The sequence below is a fragment of the Anopheles coustani genome, chromosome 2, assembly GCF_943734705.1.
Source record: "Anopheles coustani chromosome 2, idAnoCousDA_361_x.2, whole genome shotgun sequence".
Taxonomy (NCBI): Eukaryota; Metazoa; Arthropoda; class Insecta; order Diptera; family Culicidae; genus Anopheles; species Anopheles coustani.
Window position 1 is genome coordinate 80262937 of NC_071289.1, and position 19582 is coordinate 80282518.

General features: G+C 48.1%; 6 protein-coding genes across 6 annotated transcripts; 3 read left to right on the plus strand and 3 right to left on the minus strand.

The window, feature by feature from the left end:
• The first annotated feature begins 4440 nt into the window (after window positions 1–4440).
• LOC131266477 (uncharacterized) lies at window positions 4441–9455 on the plus strand. Its single transcript, XM_058269022.1, has 5 exons — window positions 4441–5884; window positions 5927–6336; window positions 7193–8299; window positions 8471–8781; window positions 8855–9455. Exons 1-5 carry the CDS (start codon window positions 4441–4443, stop codon window positions 9453–9455), a joined length of 3873 nt encoding a protein of 1290 aa, XP_058125005.1.
• Window positions 9456–10411: 956 nt separating this feature from the next.
• Window positions 10412–11136, plus strand: LOC131266496 (uncharacterized). Its single transcript, XM_058269044.1, has 2 exons — window positions 10412–10665; window positions 10734–11136. Exons 1-2 carry the CDS (start codon window positions 10489–10491, stop codon window positions 11106–11108), a joined length of 552 nt encoding a protein of 183 aa, XP_058125027.1. The 5' UTR covers window positions 10412–10488; the 3' UTR covers window positions 11109–11136.
• Window positions 11132–12335, minus strand: LOC131266491 (tRNA N6-adenosine threonylcarbamoyltransferase). Its single transcript, XM_058269038.1, has 2 exons — window positions 12153–12335; window positions 11132–12087 (listed from the first exon to the last, which is right to left on the minus strand). Exons 1-2 carry the CDS (start codon window positions 12265–12267, stop codon window positions 11165–11167), a joined length of 1038 nt encoding a protein of 345 aa, XP_058125021.1. The 5' UTR covers window positions 12268–12335; the 3' UTR covers window positions 11132–11164.
• A 113-nt stretch (window positions 12336–12448) lies between these two features.
• LOC131266492 (protein YIPF1) lies at window positions 12449–13654 on the minus strand. The gene is made up of 4 exons (XM_058269039.1): window positions 13507–13654; window positions 13238–13431; window positions 12887–13174; window positions 12449–12821 (listed from the first exon to the last, which is right to left on the minus strand). The coding sequence occupies exons 1-4, from the start codon at window positions 13649–13651 to the stop codon at window positions 12555–12557; spliced, it is 894 nt and encodes a 297-aa protein (XP_058125022.1). The 5' UTR covers window positions 13652–13654; the 3' UTR covers window positions 12449–12554.
• Window positions 13655–14003: 349 nt separating this feature from the next.
• Window positions 14004–15786, minus strand: LOC131266490 (uncharacterized). Its single transcript, XM_058269037.1, has 2 exons — window positions 15366–15786; window positions 14004–15098 (listed from the first exon to the last, which is right to left on the minus strand). The coding sequence occupies exons 1-2, from the start codon at window positions 15499–15501 to the stop codon at window positions 14179–14181; spliced, it is 1056 nt and encodes a 351-aa protein (XP_058125020.1). The 5' UTR covers window positions 15502–15786; the 3' UTR covers window positions 14004–14178.
• Window positions 15787–16340: 554 nt separating this feature from the next.
• LOC131266478 (AFG3-like protein 2) lies at window positions 16341–19437 on the plus strand. The gene is made up of 5 exons (XM_058269024.1): window positions 16341–16543; window positions 16608–17077; window positions 17138–17231; window positions 17315–17619; window positions 17689–19437. Exons 1-5 carry the CDS (start codon window positions 16445–16447, stop codon window positions 19166–19168), a joined length of 2448 nt encoding a protein of 815 aa, XP_058125007.1. The 5' UTR covers window positions 16341–16444; the 3' UTR covers window positions 19169–19437.
• Window positions 19438–19582: the final 145 nt, after the last annotated feature.

The window sequence follows — 19582 nt, forward strand, 5'->3', positions numbered from 1 at the left end:
GTTGCGATTCGGTTTAGGCAAAATGTAGCGTAATCTTTCTCCCCACCCCCGGGAAGGAGCAGCCTTCGCCACGAAAGTCGGCTGCTCATGATGTCAATAAACCATTCCCTCCCAAACCCCCCACCGATCCCAGCCTACACTTGGTTTCCCCCCTCATGCTCGGGTTGTGCCGTTCTTCCTTTCCGGCGACAACCCGGCGTGCACCCGGGAAGGCGGGAGAAGTGTTGACGAACGGCGTCATCTTGGCGTCAGCGTCTTTGTCTCGCGAAGGAGGTAGTGAAAGAGAAAGTACTCACACATACGCCCTCGATGGTAAAGATCTCCCGGAGGCCAGCCCGTTCCTGGAAACGTTTGGGGCTTACGTTCGGGGCACGTTTCGCTCCAGCTCCCAACGGTTCCCAAATAAAAAAGGAAAACATGGACCACTGTCTTACGTTTGTGTGTGTGTATGCGGGTAATCGAGACGCTTTTCCTTTCGTTTCACTCCCCTTCGTCTGCTTCACTCGCTCAATTCGGTTACGGTAATTTCTTGAATCCGACGTCTCGGCTTCGGATGCGGATCTTGTAACCGGGTTTTCGTGGTGAGTGTTCCGTGGCGAAAAACCGCCGACCGGCACCGCCCGTAGCAAGCGAGAAAGAAAGACGTGGCTCGATCGGAATCGAAGCGGGGGAACCGTAAGAGCGGGAAAGGTAAACAAATGAAGCTCGGTTTTGGAACGCCGCGGATCGGCAAGGTTTTTTACCCTTTTTTCTCGCCGCTTCGCCGTGGCGCGGTGGGGTTCTATAAAACAATCCGGTTGCCGTTGGCCGAAGTCAGTTCGAGTAGTGCAGCCGACCAGGTGCAGTGGCAGCAAATGGTAGTCCGATCGCCACAGTGAAAGCCCAGGATTATTGGGTACGTTGGTTTAGCGAGGAAGAAATTGCGAACCTTTCGAGCCGAGTGAATGTGAATATATAAAGTGAAAACATACCGAAATCGCATCCGTGACCAAGTGTGACAAAGTGAAAAACGGTTCGAAAACTGCAGTGACACGCCTGAGCGAGGAAACATTTCCCCAAGAAGGCGTCGAGCTTCTGGCAGGAAAAGCGAAACAAAAAGGTTTGTGGCAAAAAGTTATTGAAAGCTAAATCAAAACACGATCATCAAACCGTGCAAGTGGCTGGTAAAAGCATCGTGAGTTCAACCGCCTGAGAATGGTTTCATTCGGTACCGCAAACTGATGTTCGCCCAGCCTCCACCGTTGATCGATGTTCGAAGAAACGAAAAAATTGGTATAACGGTGCTTAGCTTACAGAACGAAAGAATTATGATCGTACACAAAACGTGGAAACGATTAACGGCCGGTTTCGTTTGGAAGATGCAATCAAAACTCTCGTCCAAGACGAAAGGGAAAGGTTTCGTTACCCCGTGCGCCGATGATGTCATCTGGCAGCGCACGGCGAGGGAAAGTTTCATAACTGTTCTCTTTGCCGTACGTGGTTGGGCTTTGTTGTGCCCGGTGTGAGTTCTTTGAACTTTGGAGAATTTTAATCCATACTAAGAGGATGATTTGCTCGAAGCTCGAACCCATTCATTTTAATCTCATTTGTAACGGCAACATTCTGGTTCGTGTTTGGTTTCTTCAAGATTGATTAGGATATTTTTATTAAACCGTTATGCTTTTGCAAGAGTTGAATGTATAAAGGGTATATGTGTCGAATGCTATATGTTTATTTATTTGAATGTAGAGGAAGTTACTCTAAAAATTGCTTATTAAGTCAACATGTTTCCGGGAAAGTTTTATAATCGACCATAAAATCATTAAAAAATTAAGAGCGACATCATTGTATGTAAATCTGTTGGAGTAAAGTTAAAAAATTCAAGAAATTGTAAAAAAAATACCATTTGACTGTCTACCATGAGAAATGCTACCTTCTTTGTCCCACAAGTAGAAACGTGACCTGCTCCATGTTCCGCAATTGTTTGACTAGCCGTTGGTTGTTGTACAATCCTCCCACGCTCAAGATTTACCATCCACAATCTCGAACCCGACGTGGTTCTCCCAAAAAAGGGGTGGATAAGGAAATTATTCAATTTCACTTTTCCATATCCTCAACACCACCAGGCCATCGCCAGTTCACCGTTTTCGTCCGGATCCGGGCAAAATCTCACGCAAATAAACGCACCCACGAGCAGCCACAAGTTGCACCATTCGCCAAATGGACAGAAACGGCCATTGACGCTCGTCAGCGGGATCGCGTAGGTGTATACCTTCGCATCGTACGCAAAATTACTAGAAGTTAACACTAGGAGAGGGTAGGGAAATAAATAAAAACCACAAGAAATACACACACACTCGAAAGCGAAAAAGTTGAGTTAACGCAATCATCTGCGCGGGACAGCGGTTTGCGTCGACGGGTTATGCAACCCAGACGACATCGGAACGGTAAATGTAATATACAGGGACGAACCAAGCCGGGACGGCCGGGAGGTGCGAGGGTCCGTGGGCGAGGACACGACCTCATTTCAGAGGTGACGACGAACTCCGCCTGCGAAAGTGCGACTACCTTCCTTAGAAGGGAGTCAGGATGAACCGACATTCGGACGGGAAGTTTGTGCCAATCTGCAATAAACTTGGATAACACATTTTTCTGTAGCTTCCGGTTCCGTTTCAGCAAGAGAGAGGACACAACATTTTTTTTAAAAGGAGACTTTGACCTTTTACATAAACTTTAAAATTAGGGCATTTGCATTGATCATAGTTATCTTCATGATCATGATGATGGCTACATTGACGCACTTAACCCCTTTTAGTTGATGATCTTGATTCATTAAAAAATAAAAAATCTCTCCCAATTGTTTACAGACGATGTTTTAATCTCATCTCGTGAGTGCAAGCAAATAGGTTTTCTTGAAATAGTGTTCCAAGAACAATAGCGCGCGATCTCTCGGATTAATTCATGCTCAAGATCAACTCTTTTAGCGAAGGTTCACCACTCATCCTCTTTGTTTCTCGAGAGGAACAGTGTATCTGCACTGAAGTTCCTGCACGCGATCATAAAACGATCGCTTTCGCAGCCTTCTACTATCGTCTTCGTTTCATCTTGGCTCGCGTAAAAGTAAAAGTTTTACGGCACCCACCGCAACCGTCTGGCACGCTTTTCCGGAGCATTTAACGATTCTTCCTGCTTTCAAGTGCATTATCTAAGCGCTTGATAGTTGGCGCCTCCTTACCGGAGCAACCGGTTCGTTGATGTTGTTGCTAAAGGGGTACCATTTTGCCAAAAAACCTTCACATACACCAAGTCTTGTTTCGTTTTCCCACATGCCATTGTGTTGTGGATTTTCTTTATTAACATTTTCGAGGCCACCATCCACCGGGAAGGGCGGATGCATAAGATTTTAAAACTCCACACAACATATCTTCCCCCCCCCCCCCCCTCTCTCCCCGCTCGGTGGGGCGAAAGGTTATTGTTTGCCGTTACCTCAACCGTCGCTGAATGCACGAGTGAACGAACGGGATCAAAACTAAAAGGTCTCGGGCTTTGTGTTTTATGCTAATGTTTCCATTTTCTTTCTGGTTCGCTGGGCCGAGATGCCGAGATCCCGAGACCAATTTTCCTTGCAAACGACCATTGGCGGTACGGTGCCATGTTTATCTTGCAAGTGATGCACCGGGCAGGTCAAAGAGACCACTTTTCACCGTTCTTGTTACTTCCGCAAACAAGCACCCAAATTGCCTTCCCTCGGGTTATAACAAACGAAGCATTAAATTGTGACAACGATGTTTTGTTTTCTTCCACTTAGTGAAAGTGTTTCTTTGGCGGTACATTGTATTTGATAAAATGGTCAACTTAGCTGAATGGATGGTTCATCCAGAAAACAATGTCATGTTCTTGTAGGCAAGTTGATAATGAAACACACAGATAAACAACTTTACCTCTCTAGGGGTATAGATCGTCACGCAAGTTCAACTTCTTCCATCGGTACTTCTTTATATTTTTCACACGTCGAACAAAGCGGCAGATAATTTAATCATCGTCCATACCGAACTCAACCCGCGGTGAAGATCACTTTCGCCTTCACATTTATCACTTCACAGCCAACCTTCCGTTCGTTTGAGAAAGAGACAACGAAGCGTGAGTTATGAGATGTGAGTGTTATTACAACATCGCAGTTGGCCACTGTGTTCGTTAGGTAATAGGAGAAGGTTGGCAAAAGCCCCCCCGAGCAACAAAGTCCCCATTGAAGCACGCGTCCGAGTACGGATTCCCAGTGTGTCCGGTGGTCAACTTCCGCGGTGTTTGGTCGCTGGTCGGAACATGGAAGTGAGGCGCTGGTGGCGCACAAAACACTTCCGGTGCGTAGTGGCGATTAGCAACTGTTGATATTTATGTTTCTTTTTCTCTCTTTCTCCACTTGCGTTGTTTTTTTACAGTCGTAAACTGAACCGAACGAAGATGCGATTGGTAATATCCGCAGCACTGCTGCTAGTGCTGTCGACGGTGGCCGTCAGCGGCGCAGATGAGTGGGGTTGGTTGCCACTGGAGGATGGGCTGCAGGGTGCGGAAAAGGTGCGTGAGAAGCGCCAGGATGAGGGAGTCCTTCCCGCTTCGCAGCAAAACGTGACGGAGGTTGGCGACGAGGACATACTGAACTTCATTCTGGAAGGCGGCCGCCAGGGCCGTAGCCTCGAAGGGTTCGACGAGGTGTACAGCGATCCGTCTGTTCAAGAGGCCATCCAGAATGCGGACGACTCGCAGGCACGGAACGTCATCAAGGAGAAGCTCTGCGAACTTGGCCTGATGCAGTGCGAGTCGGTTCAGGGCAAGCGCCCATACTATCCAATCTACGCCCAACAGCAACCACCCCGTCCGAGACCCCCAGTCCGTGGACCTCCTCCGCCACTGCCCCCGCAGCAGTACCCACAGCAGTACCCACAGCGTCCTCCACTGCCACCTCCGCAGCAAGGTGGTCTGCCCCCGAAACCGCAACATCAGGGTCCCTATGGACCGCCTCAGCCGATGCCCGTCCCTAACCAGGCGCAACACAAGGTTGGCTTCGCTGCACCCCAGCAGCGACCACCATTCGGGGGACCTCCGAACTCGTTCGCTGGCCCCAGCTACGCCTCGGCCTATCCGTCGAAGCCGCTCGGTCCGATCTACGAAACCGATTCGCCACCCTTCGAGTTCGAGCACATCGGAGCGGGTGAGAAGGTGTACGAGAGTCACCAGTTCTCCAAGCCTGGCATCGTCATCAACGAGGGACCACTGGTGAAACCGGTTGAGCAGCACATTCACCACCATTACCACCATATCGATGGCGCCGCCGACTCGAAGACGGTCGTCGTGAACAATCCCGTTCCGGTGGCCGCTTCGGTTCTGAGTGGATCAGCCGTTGTCGGAGGATCAAGTGGTTCCAGTGGTGGCGTCTATTCTGCTGGCGGTGTCTACGGCACAACGTCCGGCATTTCCAGTGGCAACGGATTCTCTCCCCTTTCCGGGGTGGACTTTGACTACAAGGAGCTGAAGGGTGTCAACAGTAACAACGGTTTCGGTCAATCACCGGTGTACGCGTCTCAGACGAAGCCGGTCTTTGAAGGACCTTCTGGAACCTCGTTTAGCCAGGGTGGCGGTAGTCAGAGCCTATACAACCAGGCACCGGCACAGTTCTCCAGCAACTCGCTGTACAGTGGAGAATCTACTGGTTCGGCTTACCAGGGTGTCAACAGTGGCGGATTCCACTCGTCCAACCCAGCGCTGTACAAGAAGGAACTGAACGTTAAGGGTCCGGCGGCATCGAACGGATTGGGAACTTTCGCCGGCAACAACTACAGCAAGTACAGCAGCCAGTACAACAATGGCCAGTACGCGTCAAACGGAGGACAGTTTGGATCGAATGGAGGTCAGCTTGGGTCTACTGGAGGTCAATTTGGATCGAATGGAGGTCAGTTTGGATCGAATGGAGGTCAGTTCGGTTCGAATGGTGGTCAGTTCGGATCGAATGGAGGTCAGTTCGGCTCCAACGCTGGTGGCCAGTATAGCCAGTTCGCCAACAACGGCATCGAAGACTGCGTGTGCGTCCCGTACGATCAATGTCCGGCGCAGGATGTGATCGGTCGCAAAGACGATTTGATTCTTCCGCTCGATCCCCGTAACTTGAAGACCGATATCGAGGCTGCCACCGCCGATGAGGTGGTCATTACCGATGGCAATGGCACGATGACGGTGGTTCGTGTACCGAAAAATGCCACGACCGACTCGTCCAGCACAGCGACCAAGAAGATCAGCAAGCGTGAGGCCGCTGCCGAGAGCAAATCGAGCGACAACGCCAAGGACAAGGCTAACATCGAACCGGTAAGTAGGAAGAACACAAGAATGGAGTTCTGGTACTGTTAACCCCGTTACTGATCTGATTGAAGACAAAATTTCATGCTAACCCTGTTCCGTTCGGCTTGCAATACACTAAACAGAAAACCAAATCGAAACCAACCGGAGGGAGGGTCCACTGTTTTAACCCTCCCCGAACACTAACCACACCCTAATTCCTAACCTCCTTCCTAACTCCTTAACTGCCTGGGACAACACCAAATGGACCACCAAATAAAGGGGGAGATGTTGTTTCTTGCTTATGGCAAAGAGACGATTTTTTGGAGAACAAGGTTCTATCGCGGGTAAGCTTGGAGGGTTGGGAAAAAACTCGCCCTGGATGCTTAGAATAGGGGAGACTACAAGATTTGACCATCACAGCAGCTCCACCTCGTTTGAAGATCGATTCCACCCACCCCAACCAAAGGACATCACTAAAACGGTACACAAAGACAGAATGACTGCTAGTCAGCGGATCTCTTCGGAATTCGGAATTTTGTGGAGTGGCCGCTTTAGGAGGCACTCCTGGCCACCCAGAAAAGGGGGGAAAGGACTTGTCTCACCTGTACAGTCACAACATCACAACAAACGGAAACACACATCCGGAACCAAACAACGCCTTCGCATTCATAGACGCCGTGCGGCACGGGTTCTTAATGGGAGACCACGCTTGCCTATTATTAACACGGTCGACGGAACAGCCTATGCATGTGGTGCGTGTGTTGTATGTGTGCCTTTTCTGTGCGTGTGTGTGTGTGTGTGAGCTTGTGTGTGTGAGACGGAGGTTTTTTTTTTTTAAAATAGTGTCAACTGTCTACCTTTGTACCCAATTGTATTGTTTTAGCGTCTGCTGGGAGGTGGTGGTGGTGGTGGTGGGGACAAGAAGGTGGTCCCCACCTTTGGCGTGTCGTTCGGTTTGCCGTACCCCTCCGGCTACCCGCTCAACCCGTACGGGCCCCATCCGGCACCGAATCCGTACTTCGGTTCGATCGGTGCGAACGGTCTGAATCTCGGGCTGCTGAACGTTAACCCGCTCGTGTCGCTGCAAGTGACCAAGGACGAGTATGGGGACAAGGTACTGAAACCGCTCGTGAACCTACACGTCACTCCAACGGAGAACATTGTGCACAAGATCGGCGGTCTGCTGGCCGCGAAGAAGCAAAACATATTCCACGTGTTCAACCAGCACGAACATTACCATGCGCACCATGGATACCCACGGCCTCCACCGATATATCATCCGCACCACGTGCATGGGCCACCACCGCCGCCATACATCGATGGTCCGATTTTGTCCCGCCCGCCCCCGTTCGGTCCCCACCACGGTCATGGTGGACCGGAGCTTATTTACACCAAGCCTCCGGGACCGGTTTACGGTGGAGGAGCTGGCTTTAATGGGCCACCACCGTTCGTCGGTGGTCCGGGACCATTCGTTCCGCCCGGCGGACCTGGAGCTTTCGGACCCCCTCCGTTCGGTGGGGTCGGACCACGGCCACCGTTCTTCCGCGATGCTTCCTCGGTCGCACCGGAATACGATGGCGTGGAGCTGGGCCGCAGCACCAATGTGACGTTCCAGGGTGAAAGCAACGCGTACCGTCCGGCTGGGAACTTCAAGTACCAGTCCGTCTATCCGCAGAACGCACCGAACGATATCAATCAGAACAGGGCGCAGTACGGTCGGCAGTACCAGAACTATCAGAACGTTGCGCAGGATGTGGCAAGTAACGGCGGTTTTTCAACTCCCACGCAGAACGTACCCACGCCCGCTCCGGGATATGCCGAGGGAAGTCCCATGGTTAGCTTCCCGAACAGTCGACGTCGTCGTGCGACTGACGTTAGCGTACCGGAGTCGCTGGAAACGAGCGAATCGGCTAGCGCCCTCAAAGAGGTCCAAGAAACGGACGCTGGCGGGGCGGCCTCGGTGCAGGAAAAGTCTTTCTCCACCGAAAAGGTAGGTACTTGGAGGGTGGGCGCGCACTTTACGCAGGACGAAATGGCAAAAGAGTCTAAGGTGTTGTGTGGTCTGATAAGGAACTTTGGAAGGAAGAGGATAATATCGCTCTCTTAAGTATCCGTTTGAACGATGTTTATACCAACAATATCTTTCACGTTTTGATAATAGCGACAAGCCTACTATGGACCACGCCCCGGACAACAGCAGCAACAGCAATGCAGTGGACGTCAGGTGTGTTGCCGCCGTCCGGTGTACCGTAATCCTCCGAACCAGAACCTGGGCAAGTGCGGTGTTCGCAACGCGCAGGGCATCAATGGACGTATCAAGAATCCGGTCTACATCGATGGTGACAGTGAGTTCGGCGAATACCCATGGCAGGTGGCCATCCTGAAGAAGGACCCGAAAGAATCGGTTTACGTCTGTGGTGGAACTCTCATCGATAACCTGTACATTATTACCGCTGCTCATTGTGTGAAGACGTAAGTATCACTGGAATATGGTGGATTTATCGATTGCCTGCTAATAATAACCTATTGTCTTCTCGCACATTAGTTACAACGGGTTTGATCTTCGAGTTCGACTCGGCGAATGGGATGTGAACCATGACGTCGAATTCTATCCGTACATCGAGCGGGATGTCATCTCGGTGCAAGTGCATCCTGAATACTACGCCGGCACGCTGGATAACGATTTGGCAATCCTCAAGATGGACCGACCGGTAGATCTTACGAGCGCCCCGCACATTGCACCGGCCTGTCTGCCGGATAAGTTTACCGACTTCTCGGGCCAACGCTGCTGGACGACCGGTTGGGGCAAGGACGCGTTCGGTGACTACGGCAAGTACCAGAACATCCTGAAGGAGGTGGACGTTCCGATCGTCAACCATTACCAGTGCCAGAATCAGCTTCGCCAGACTCGCCTCGGCCACTCGTACAATCTGAACCAGGGCTTCCTTTGCGCGGGAGGTGAAGAGGGCAAGGATGCGTGCAAGGGTGACGGTGGTGGTCCGCTGGTGTGCGAACGAAACGGCGTCTGGCAGGTGGTCGGAGTGGTTTCGTGGGGTATTGGATGCGGTCAAGCCAACGTGCCCGGAGTGTACGTTAAGGTGGCCCACTACCTGGACTGGATCAATCAGGTCCGTGGACGGTTCTAATCTGCGATGGTTAGCCTAGGTTTATTTATTTCATCGAACCAGCGTGTAGTAGCTTAGTGTAAGAGGAAGATATCCACGCGGTGATGGCGAAGGTCGCACGATCACGTGGTAGTAGAGTGCGATTGTTTCCGTAACAACTAAATACTGTCTACTTCTTCAGCTGGACAAGAATACAGAGAGCGTATCCAGCTGGAGTTAAAGTGTACGATGCTGTGCAGGCATTCGAATTGTAAGAACGACTTTGACGAGCTATATTATGTACATTGTGGTAGTAGTAACGAAGAATACCTACTCATGAATAAATTATTTTATTTATTCGTATCTTTGTAATACATGTGTGTTATTTATTTTCTTTTATTTTATTTTTTTGCAAAATTCACGAGAGGCAATCTCGTGAAAATACTAAAAACGCTTACTAAAACCAAAGAAAGATAAATTTTAGTATTTAAAAATTTAGAGTGAAAAATACTGTAATTACACAGCTCCATCTACGGTGAATCTAAGAAACTAACGTAGTTTAATGTCTTGTTTTCCTAGATGACGCTAGTGAGCCCACCAGATGGCGCTAGGAGTATTTACGGCTTAACCGGTTCGTTCGGTGATTTATGACCTTTGAAGGTCATTTCAGAGAACCGGTTGTTGCGAGAAAAAGGGGAAAATTGCAGAAGAGGGGAAAATTGTGAATTCTCGAATTAGAAGATATTTAAAAATAAGTCGTTTGTTATGCTCCATGAGCATATTGATCATTTTTTCATGTTTTTCACTTGTTTCAATTTTTAGCTTGACTACAAGTGCAAATTTAACTTCAACAGCACCTTTCTACCCATCCTTTTTCCTTCCCTTTTTACTCTCCAATTCAATCCAAGCAAGTTTTAGGTCCTAAGTACAACTCTTGACTCAAACTCAACTCAACTTGACTAAATACAACTCATGACATGTTTACGTTTGCCGGGCGGTATTGTTGTTGTCCTACAGTTTACATAATTTCTGTACAGAAAATTGGTACACATTTCTGTGAAATCACACCATAATCATGGCAACGATAAAATACATCGGTCGGACGAACGATTTCCGTGGTAAAACGCTGTGGGAAATCGTGGGTAATCTTAAAAACTTTGGAGTTGGTCGCATCGTGGTGCGTAGCATGTTCGAGCGTTATCCGGAGCCGAGTTTTATGAAAATAGTGAAAGTGGAAGCCCTACCGAATGAGGTGAGAAACAAACAGCAATTGAGACAATTATTGTTCGAATGAAATGAATGTTTGTCTTTGCTTTCTAGGAACCCGCCCGAAAAGTGCGAGTAACGGTGGAGAAAACATTCCGTGGGCAAAAGAGTCCAAATCTGGTGCAGATCGAAAGTGTATCCTACAAGGCGGACTACCGCTTATTGGCGAAACACGAAGAAGAGTCGTACTGCAAACTGGTAGAACGTCAGGAGAAGATATTCCCTCGGGAAATCGACTTGCCACCACTGCTGAAAGAATTCGTCGCACGTGAAACTGGAAAGCCTGCTCCCAAGGTTCCAATCAAACTGAAAGTTGGCCGCGAGAGCAGATACCGTGTGGCGGAAGGTAACGAACAGCCGACGGTTCAAGTTACGATGAACATCGGTAAACCGGCCAGCCCCAGTTTATACGCGAATTGTGAAATCTAATGTGCATTAAATAGTAGTTTATCCTGTGAATCAATCGTTTTAGTTTATTGTTTTCGTTAATCATCTCGCCATGTGACTTCCACCTCGTCCGTGCGGAAGCGTTGCGTTATTGTCGCATCATTCCAGGCCATCCGCGTTCCGCTACGAAACATTTCCCAACCGGCGTGGGCAATCATCACTCCATTGTCGATACAGAACCGTTCATCGGTGGCGAAAATCTTTGCACCCCGTTCCTCACACATTATTCCCATCATTTCCTGCAACCGCACATTGCATCCTACGCCACCGACAATCAGTACCTCATTCGATCCCGTGTGGGCCATGGCACGCTCCGTCGTCTCAACCAGCATCGCAAATAACGTCTCCTGGAGGGAAAAGCAAAGGTCCTCATCGGTCCACTTTTCCTCCTCGGCATTGGCCTGCTTTTTAGCTTGCTTTCCCTTCGGTCGGGCTTTCTGCTCGATGAAAGAAAGTATGCCCGAGAAGCTCATATCCATACCCTTCACCGAGTACGGCAACGGGACGTAGTTCTTTCCCTTTTTAGCCATCTGCTCAATGTTGTACCCGGGGCTCGGATCGTTGGACAGGTGAATGATGCGAGCAAATCGATCCAAACAATTTCCGATCGCAATATCGATGGTTTCCCCGAAGATTCGATACCGTTTGCAGGCGTAGGATATAATTTGCGTGTTTCCCCCGCTCACGTACAGTACCGTCGGGTTTACGGCTTTCGTTATCAATCGCCCCATCTCAATGTGGCCTATACAATGGTTGACCCCCAGGATAGGCTTGTTCCATATTTGCGCAATGGTTCGCGCTACGATTGCCACCGCCAGCAACGGTGGAGCCATACCCGGCCCTTTGGTGTAACACACGACATCGATATCCTCCGGCGAGAGCTTGGAAACATCCAGAGCCCGTCTCAGGATAGCAAGCACTCGAGAACGATGGTGTTGAGCCGTTTCCTTAGGTAAGAATCCTACAATATCAGAAACGTAAACACATGGTTGTTTCTGAAAGTTCGGGATGCATTCCTTCACTTGCCTTCACCAGGTGGGGTTATGTACGTTTCACGTTCGTTGGCGAGTACTTCCCCATCTCGAACGATGCCTACGCCGATTTTATTTGCACTTCCTTCGAATCCTATGGCAATAACCATCGTCGTGTCGTAAAATAGGAACCGGCGATGGGAAAACAAAACTTTCTTGTTGTGATATTTTGATACGATGTCGCCTACTTGAAATGACAGCCGGTTCTGTCTGTCAACAAACTCGAGTTCCTGTGGATTCCAATGGTTTTTTTTCTCGAAAATGTAGGAAATTGATTCAACGCTTGGGATTAGAGCAGGCAAGTTTATTTGCACGTGGATACATCGGTTAACGTTAATATTGATTGATTTACCTACTATTCATGCTTACCTACTTGGGAAAAATTGATATCATATTTTCAAGAACTCTTATGCACTGTCGTATTTACTACGACACTCGTGACGGCTTTGTGCACTGGCTCTTCCACGGGGCCAACCACAGAATCGGGTGCGTGGAAAAAGTAGAGCATGAAACCCGCCGCCAGAGCGAAGTGAGCTACTTCGATCGCTAGCACCACGAATAGTGAATATTTGGATTTTTTTATCGCCGGCATCAGTATCGTGAGAAGTGCGAAGCCGGACAGAAACGCTCCGGTAATAACCAACAGCCATTGGAAAAGAGAAACCTGCAAACATAAAAGTTAGTCCATTATTCACCACAAAGGATATTAAGGAAGTGTTATTTACGTACTTGGATGGTCCACAGCACAGAAACTGGAATGTAGATAGCCAACGAGTAACCGTATATGCAGACCAACGATAAAAGGCTGGGCGTAAGCGGTTCGTCTTCTTCGTCATCGAGTTCGGTTGGCCGTGTGCTCCACTTCAAAAATGCCCACAAAGCGCAGGGCACCACTAACGTGTAGAGAAGGATGGCCGTAGCGGAATAGGATACGAGATGGAAATTGTATCGCCAATGATGATCTCCTGTGTTCTGAAGGTAGCTAGCCATATTCCCAGAGATGGCGATGGCAAAAATCTATTGTAAAACAATACTTTCGTTAGCATCATTCAAATGCACAATGGGTATTTTTCGACCTACCAGAGTCAAAACAATCCATACTGGTCCATACAGATCCGGATTTGTCGCTATTTTCAGCTGCAAATAGTTCGATGGGGCTCGTTTCGGAATCATGGATGTGGCGATCCGATCAACCACAATCATGGTATCAACGTCGAAGAACTTTTGGTAATATTCAAAACTGAAAATAGATGACGATTTTGCTGAGGTGTCGCCTTATCCGATACCCCCACGTAGAACAGGTCGAACGTTAGCTGAGTTGATGGTATGGCTTGATCTTAAACACGTACCGTTGGGAGTGTCTTCATCTTGTCTATCGATGCTGCCTAAAGTCCGTTGCGGCGAGTTAATGTTTATTTGTGCGCTGGTTCCACTTGTTTCCTGTATGAGCGGAAATTCTTTAAACGACAACAAATCGTCCGCAGTCGTCTCCATTTTTGCGACCGTGTTTCACTAGAGTTGTGCGAATAGGAATGGGATTTGTGAATCCGAACCGAAGGGTCTGGTTCAGACTCAAGCTCAAAGCATCGCAATGTTTGTAACAACTCAAATATATCACGCAGTAAGCAGCAGCATCGATATTCGTAAGAATGTTGTATTTATTCCGAAACAAACGAATAATTCGTATTAAAGAATAGAAAACTATTAAGCTCCGGATCGTGAGTCTCGCTGCTGTGTAACGCTTTAACGTTACAACTATACTGTGGTATTGCATTAAAACGAAATGTTCACAATTAATGAAAATTAAATTAAATTTCTTTCTCTAAGGCGAGCTTAGAATCAAATATAAAAGTTACGCAAAAATATTTATTAATAAATTTTTGTCGACATTTAAACATCATTGCTGATAACAAAAATTTTGAACAAACATTACCGATCGGGGATTGGTTCAGTTAAGTACAGGTTTGACTATGAGAAACGACACCACGTAAAACTAAGAATGTTACCATCTGAGGCTTTACCTAAACAATATCCATTGTTAGTGGAATCATAAGACAATTGTTGAGCATTTTACTGTTTGCCAATGCGGGCAGATTATCAACTTTTTTGTACTTGATGTACAGCTTTAGCATCCGTACTTTCCAGTTGTTATTTTCCATCGGATCCCGCCGGAGTGCGATCAGCGTGTCGAATTCGCCAAGGCACGCAAATCGATTGTCCGGTCCAGGTTGATTGTTGTACACCACGCCACACGACAGTGCCAGCACTTCCGAGTCCATAATACGCCCCTGGCAGCCGTCGAACATAATGTTCGGAACCAGTTGAAAGCTGTACTGAAACTTTAAACTTAGGATCAAGTTAATGATGTCCTGAGGCCCACAAACTTGCTCCGTGCCCTGCTGCGTTTCGCTGATTTCGAGCATCACCGTGCAGGTGGCATCAATCCAGAAGGCTGTTTCATCCAATGAATTGCGATTCCACTTCAGGAAAAACCAAACCGTATAGTCTAGCGCCAACAAATTCACCGGATACTGCTCCAGGCCAGGCGGTTCATCTTCAGGTTCGCCGGGACCGTTGGTATTTTCACTGAAAAATACGCCATTTGAAGCGGCTGCCAGGGCATTATAGTTGTCGATGTGATTCTGAAGCGTAGTACCACTGGATGAACTCGAATCGGCCGAGGTTGAAGGAAACGCATATGAAGTAGACGATGGTCCCGGTAGGTCGGTGGAAGATGGAACATTTGAAACGTCCGCAGGATTGCCATACTTTCGTCTCCATAGTTGCAAGCAGTGCTCTATGAGCATCGCTTTTGTACTGTCCTGAGGTAAATTGATGTTGTAGCTTTGAAGGTATTTGTAGAGGTACTCTGCTTTAACAATATTTTTCGCCAGCAACGTCCCGGCATCTCGGCAATGCTCCATCATAACATTCAGTGATTCTGCAAGAACGAAAAAAATCGCATAATCATTATAGAGATAAGAACATTTGTCCGTGTATGCTCGAAGCGAAAGTGACAGTACATGTCTTATCGAAGGAAGTCATGAGGTGTTTTAATCCTTCCAATTAGCTACCAAATCCTTCGATCATAAATCAAATGCTCCCAATAACTGCCTCGTTTCGCTAACTATACACCAAATTATTCAGAGATAAGCATGATATCAAGCCAGTCGCATGTGCAACGCGATTACACGTATCGCCAACTTACTTTCCAACGTGATCTCTTTGATTGAGTTTTTCGAGATGATGTTTCCGATGGCGAGCGTTACTTTTCGCACTTCAGGGTCAACTTGCGTAAAGAAGTCGGCGATCCCGTTACGCTCATGGTCTGCTGATATCACCATTCTTCTGTAAGGGCACTTGGGCAATCCTTGCGGTGTGATAAAGCTGATAGCTTTCGGGTCTCCTCCAACTGAAACAGGCACTCGTTGGGTCAACAATTACATCCGCCACAGGTGGCTATGCGAAGTGTGTTGTATAGTTGCTACCTAGAGGCACATTTCAACGCATAACTAAACGCGAGAGTTGGTGTTTTTGGCTAATAACAAACTATTGTTGTGATGAGTTTACGGAACTGACACTTTGCGCACTATTTTCGTACCATGCCTCATTGGTGTTTTTCACTTTGACTATTTCCAATCACTTTTGTGCAATTCCCTTTTGCACTCTGCTTCGTAACATATGACTCGAAGATAACAAAGACAGTGTTGCCAGAAAATAACTAAAATAAAAGTGAAATAAAAACATTTAAATTAGTAAAAAGGTGTTAAAAATAAAATATGTTCTCTAGTTGACTTAGAGTAGAGCAAAAACACAATTGTTTAGGATGTGGTTACTATTGAATGTAAATCAAAAATATTTTCTTTAGCCGTGTATAAATGACTGTGAATGCTTTTACTAATCGATCAAAAGCTAGTTTAGAATCCCCCAAGGGCATCATGGACAATTTTTTAAGAGCGCCACATGAATTTAAACTTAACAAGTCTTCGTGAGTACTGAAATAAATTTCTAAATCTTTTGGCATCACGGACTGATGTGTGCACCGGCTGTCAGTGGACTGTTATGACACCAATGTCAGCCATGGCAAAGCTCACACACACAGTGTGAGAATTTTCATCATCATTGATACGCACGAAACTGGTGGACCGAATTTCATCAACACGCATCGTTCACGAAAGATTGCTAAGATTGTGTAATAAAGTGTATTATGTTTAAGCGAACGCTACCGTTCAATTAAGTAATAGAAATTGTATGAGTGGTGTATAGTATATAAATCGTACTTTTACAATGGCTTACCGTTTGTTAACGACGGCCAAGAAGCTCGAATCCGTGCTGATCGGATTGAATAGACCACACCGTACGGTCAGTGGAACCGACTGTGAACAGGTAAGAATTCATCACAGGACAACTGACCAACGGTGGCCACTAACATGATCCACTCCACTCGCAGATTATCCGGAGCTTAAGTTACCTTGAGTCGAGAAGCAATAAAACGTGGAACGAATTCATCCACCGCATACAACTGTTCTGCGAGAAACCACCGAAAGGGTTCGAAAAGTACTACAAACCTCCCGGTGCGAGTTCCTCCAAGCAGGCAAGCAACGCCGAACAAAGCGCCGCCAGCGATGGGAAAGCACCGGAGCAAGCACCACCGTCCAGTCAACAACCCAGTCAACCTCCACCCGGGGCGACGTCTCAGAAGAACGATTGGAATTTGGGCATGTTTTCGCCACAGCCGGCTCGGGGCAAGGGCGGCTCGAGTGGGAGCGGCGGTTCCGGTCGCCCGATCGGCGGTGGAGAAGATGGGGATAAGGAAAAAATGCTGATATTCGGGGCTCTGGCCGGTGTGGCATTTATATCGGCCATCGCTTTCTTTGAGATGGGCTACAAGGAAATTGCCTGGAAAGAGTTCGTTAATAAGTGAGTGGAAATTGTCGGGAAAGGCACAAACAGTGAGGATAACATTTTCTTCATTCATAGCTACCTCGCACGTGGCATCGTCGATAAGCTGGAAGTAGTCAACAAGAAATGGGTGCGAGTAAAGCTTACTCCCGGCAATGCATCAGATTCTTCGGTAATAATCTATTCCATCGGCCACTTTCTCTCGAACAATCTGAAGATAATAGACTTTATTTCCTTTCTTTCAAATCCTTTTAGGGTGTCCTATGGTTCAACATCGGAAGCGTGGATTCTTTCGAAAGAAACCTGGAAAACGCACAGACCGACATGAACATTGAGCCTGTAAACTTTGTGCCCGTCATCTATCGGAGTGAACTGGAGGCATCCAGCCTTACGGGTCTCTTACCAACGCTGCTGATAATCGGTTTCCTGGTGTACATGATGCGACGATCGTCGGAGATGATGGGCGGTCGAGGAGGACGACGAGGAGGTGGCCTTTTCGGTGGAGTAATGCAGTCGACCGCGAAGCTAATTAATGCTAATGAAATCAACGTCGGATTCAAGTAAGTGTTGTGAGGTGGTTAAACACAAAATGAATATTTGCTGTTATCTTATTATTTTTACTTTTCTAGGGACGTTGCTGGATGTGAAGAGGCAAAGATCGAAATTATGGAGTTTGTGAATTTCCTTAAGAACCCCCAACAGTACATCGATCTTGGTGCGAAAATTCCCAAAGGTGCCATGCTCACTGGCCCACCCGGTACCGGAAAGACGCTTCTCGCCAAGGCGACCGCCGGTGAAGCGAACGTACCGTTCATCACCGTGTCAGGATCGGAGTTTTTGGAAATGTTTGTCGGTGTGGGTCCGTCGCGTGTGCGTGATATGTTTGCAATGGCGCGCAAAAACGCACCCTGCATCCTGTTCATCGATGAAATCGACGCCGTCGGCCGAAAGCGTGGCGGGAAAAGCTTCGGTGGACACTCCGAGCAGGAAAACACGCTCAACCAACTGCTCGTCGAGATGGACGGATTCAACACGACGACAAATGTGGTCGTGCTGGCAGCAACGAATCGAGTGGACATCCTAGACAAGGCACTCCTTCGCCCCGGTCGCTTCGATCGGCAGATCTATGTACCCGCGCCCGATATTAAGGGTCGGGCAAGTATTTTCAAAGTGCATTTGGGCCCGCTGAAGACAGGTCTGGACAAGATGGATCTGGCCCGCAAGATGGCTGCGCTGACGCCGGGTTTTACCGGTGCGGATATAGCCAACGTTTGCAACGAAGCGGCCCTGATCGCAGCACGTGATCTGAACGAAACGATCATCATGAAACACTTCGAGCAGGCAATCGAGCGTGTCATCGCGGGTATGGAGAAGAAAACAAACGTCCTGTCTCCGGAAGAGAAGCGTACCGTGGCGTATCACGAGGCTGGGCATGCCGTTTGCGGCTGGTTCCTCGAACACTCGGACCCCCTGCTGAAGGTTTCGATTATTCCCCGTGGCAAAGGGCTCGGTTACGCCCAGTACTTGCCGAAGGATCAGTATCTGCTGACTACGGAGCAGTTGTACGATCGCATGTGCATGACGCTTGGTGGGCGCGTCTCGGAAGAGATCTTTTTCGAGCGCATTACGACGGGCGCTCAGGATGACCTGAAGAAAATCACCGACAGTGCGTACGCGCAAATTACACGCTTCGGTATGAACAAGAAGGTCGGTAACGTTAGCTTCGATAGCTCGCAGCCGGGCGATCCGATGTTCACGAAGCCGTACTCGGAGCAGACGGCTCAGCTGATCGACGAAGAAGTGCGGGCACTTATTGACCGGGCGTACGTGCGGACAACGGAGTTGCTCAAGAAGCACAGGGCCGACGTTGAGAAGGTCGCCGAGCGTCTGCTGAAGAACGAAGTGCTCAGCCGGGACGACATGATCGAGCTGCTTGGTAAGCGGCCGTTCCCCGAAAAGTCCACTTACGAGGAGTTCGTGGAGGGCACGGGCTCATTCGAGGAGGACACTACTCTACCGGAAGGCCTGACCAGTTGGAACAAGGAGAAGGTGGGTGAAAGCAAGGAGGACAGTGCAAAGCAAGACGACGACAGCAAAGCGAAAGTATAAATTGTTTGCTAAATCCGTATGCGTATTTCTCATCAACTCCAGAGTAGCCGGATCACGAAATTTACAGTGGAATAATGTCAAAGTGGAAAATTTAATAAAATGTACGAATAATGAGGTATCTGTTGCGAGATTGTAGCTGAAAACGTTTATATTGTTAGTCTATTTTGTTGCTTTTGAAGTAATAGTGTCATTAGATTAAGAATGACTCACGCAAAAAGAAAGTCGGTAACACGAACCGAAAGGCAGATGGAAATGAATAAAACTTATGAAATTTCAAACGAACAAAAATCGTTGACAACAAATCTCGCGAGCTTCACATCGGGTCACGACGTTCCTCAGAATTCTCTCCCGCGAGAAAAAATCATAGCATCCCAGCGCAACAACGCGATGTTGTGCGAGCGTTTACAACCCCCC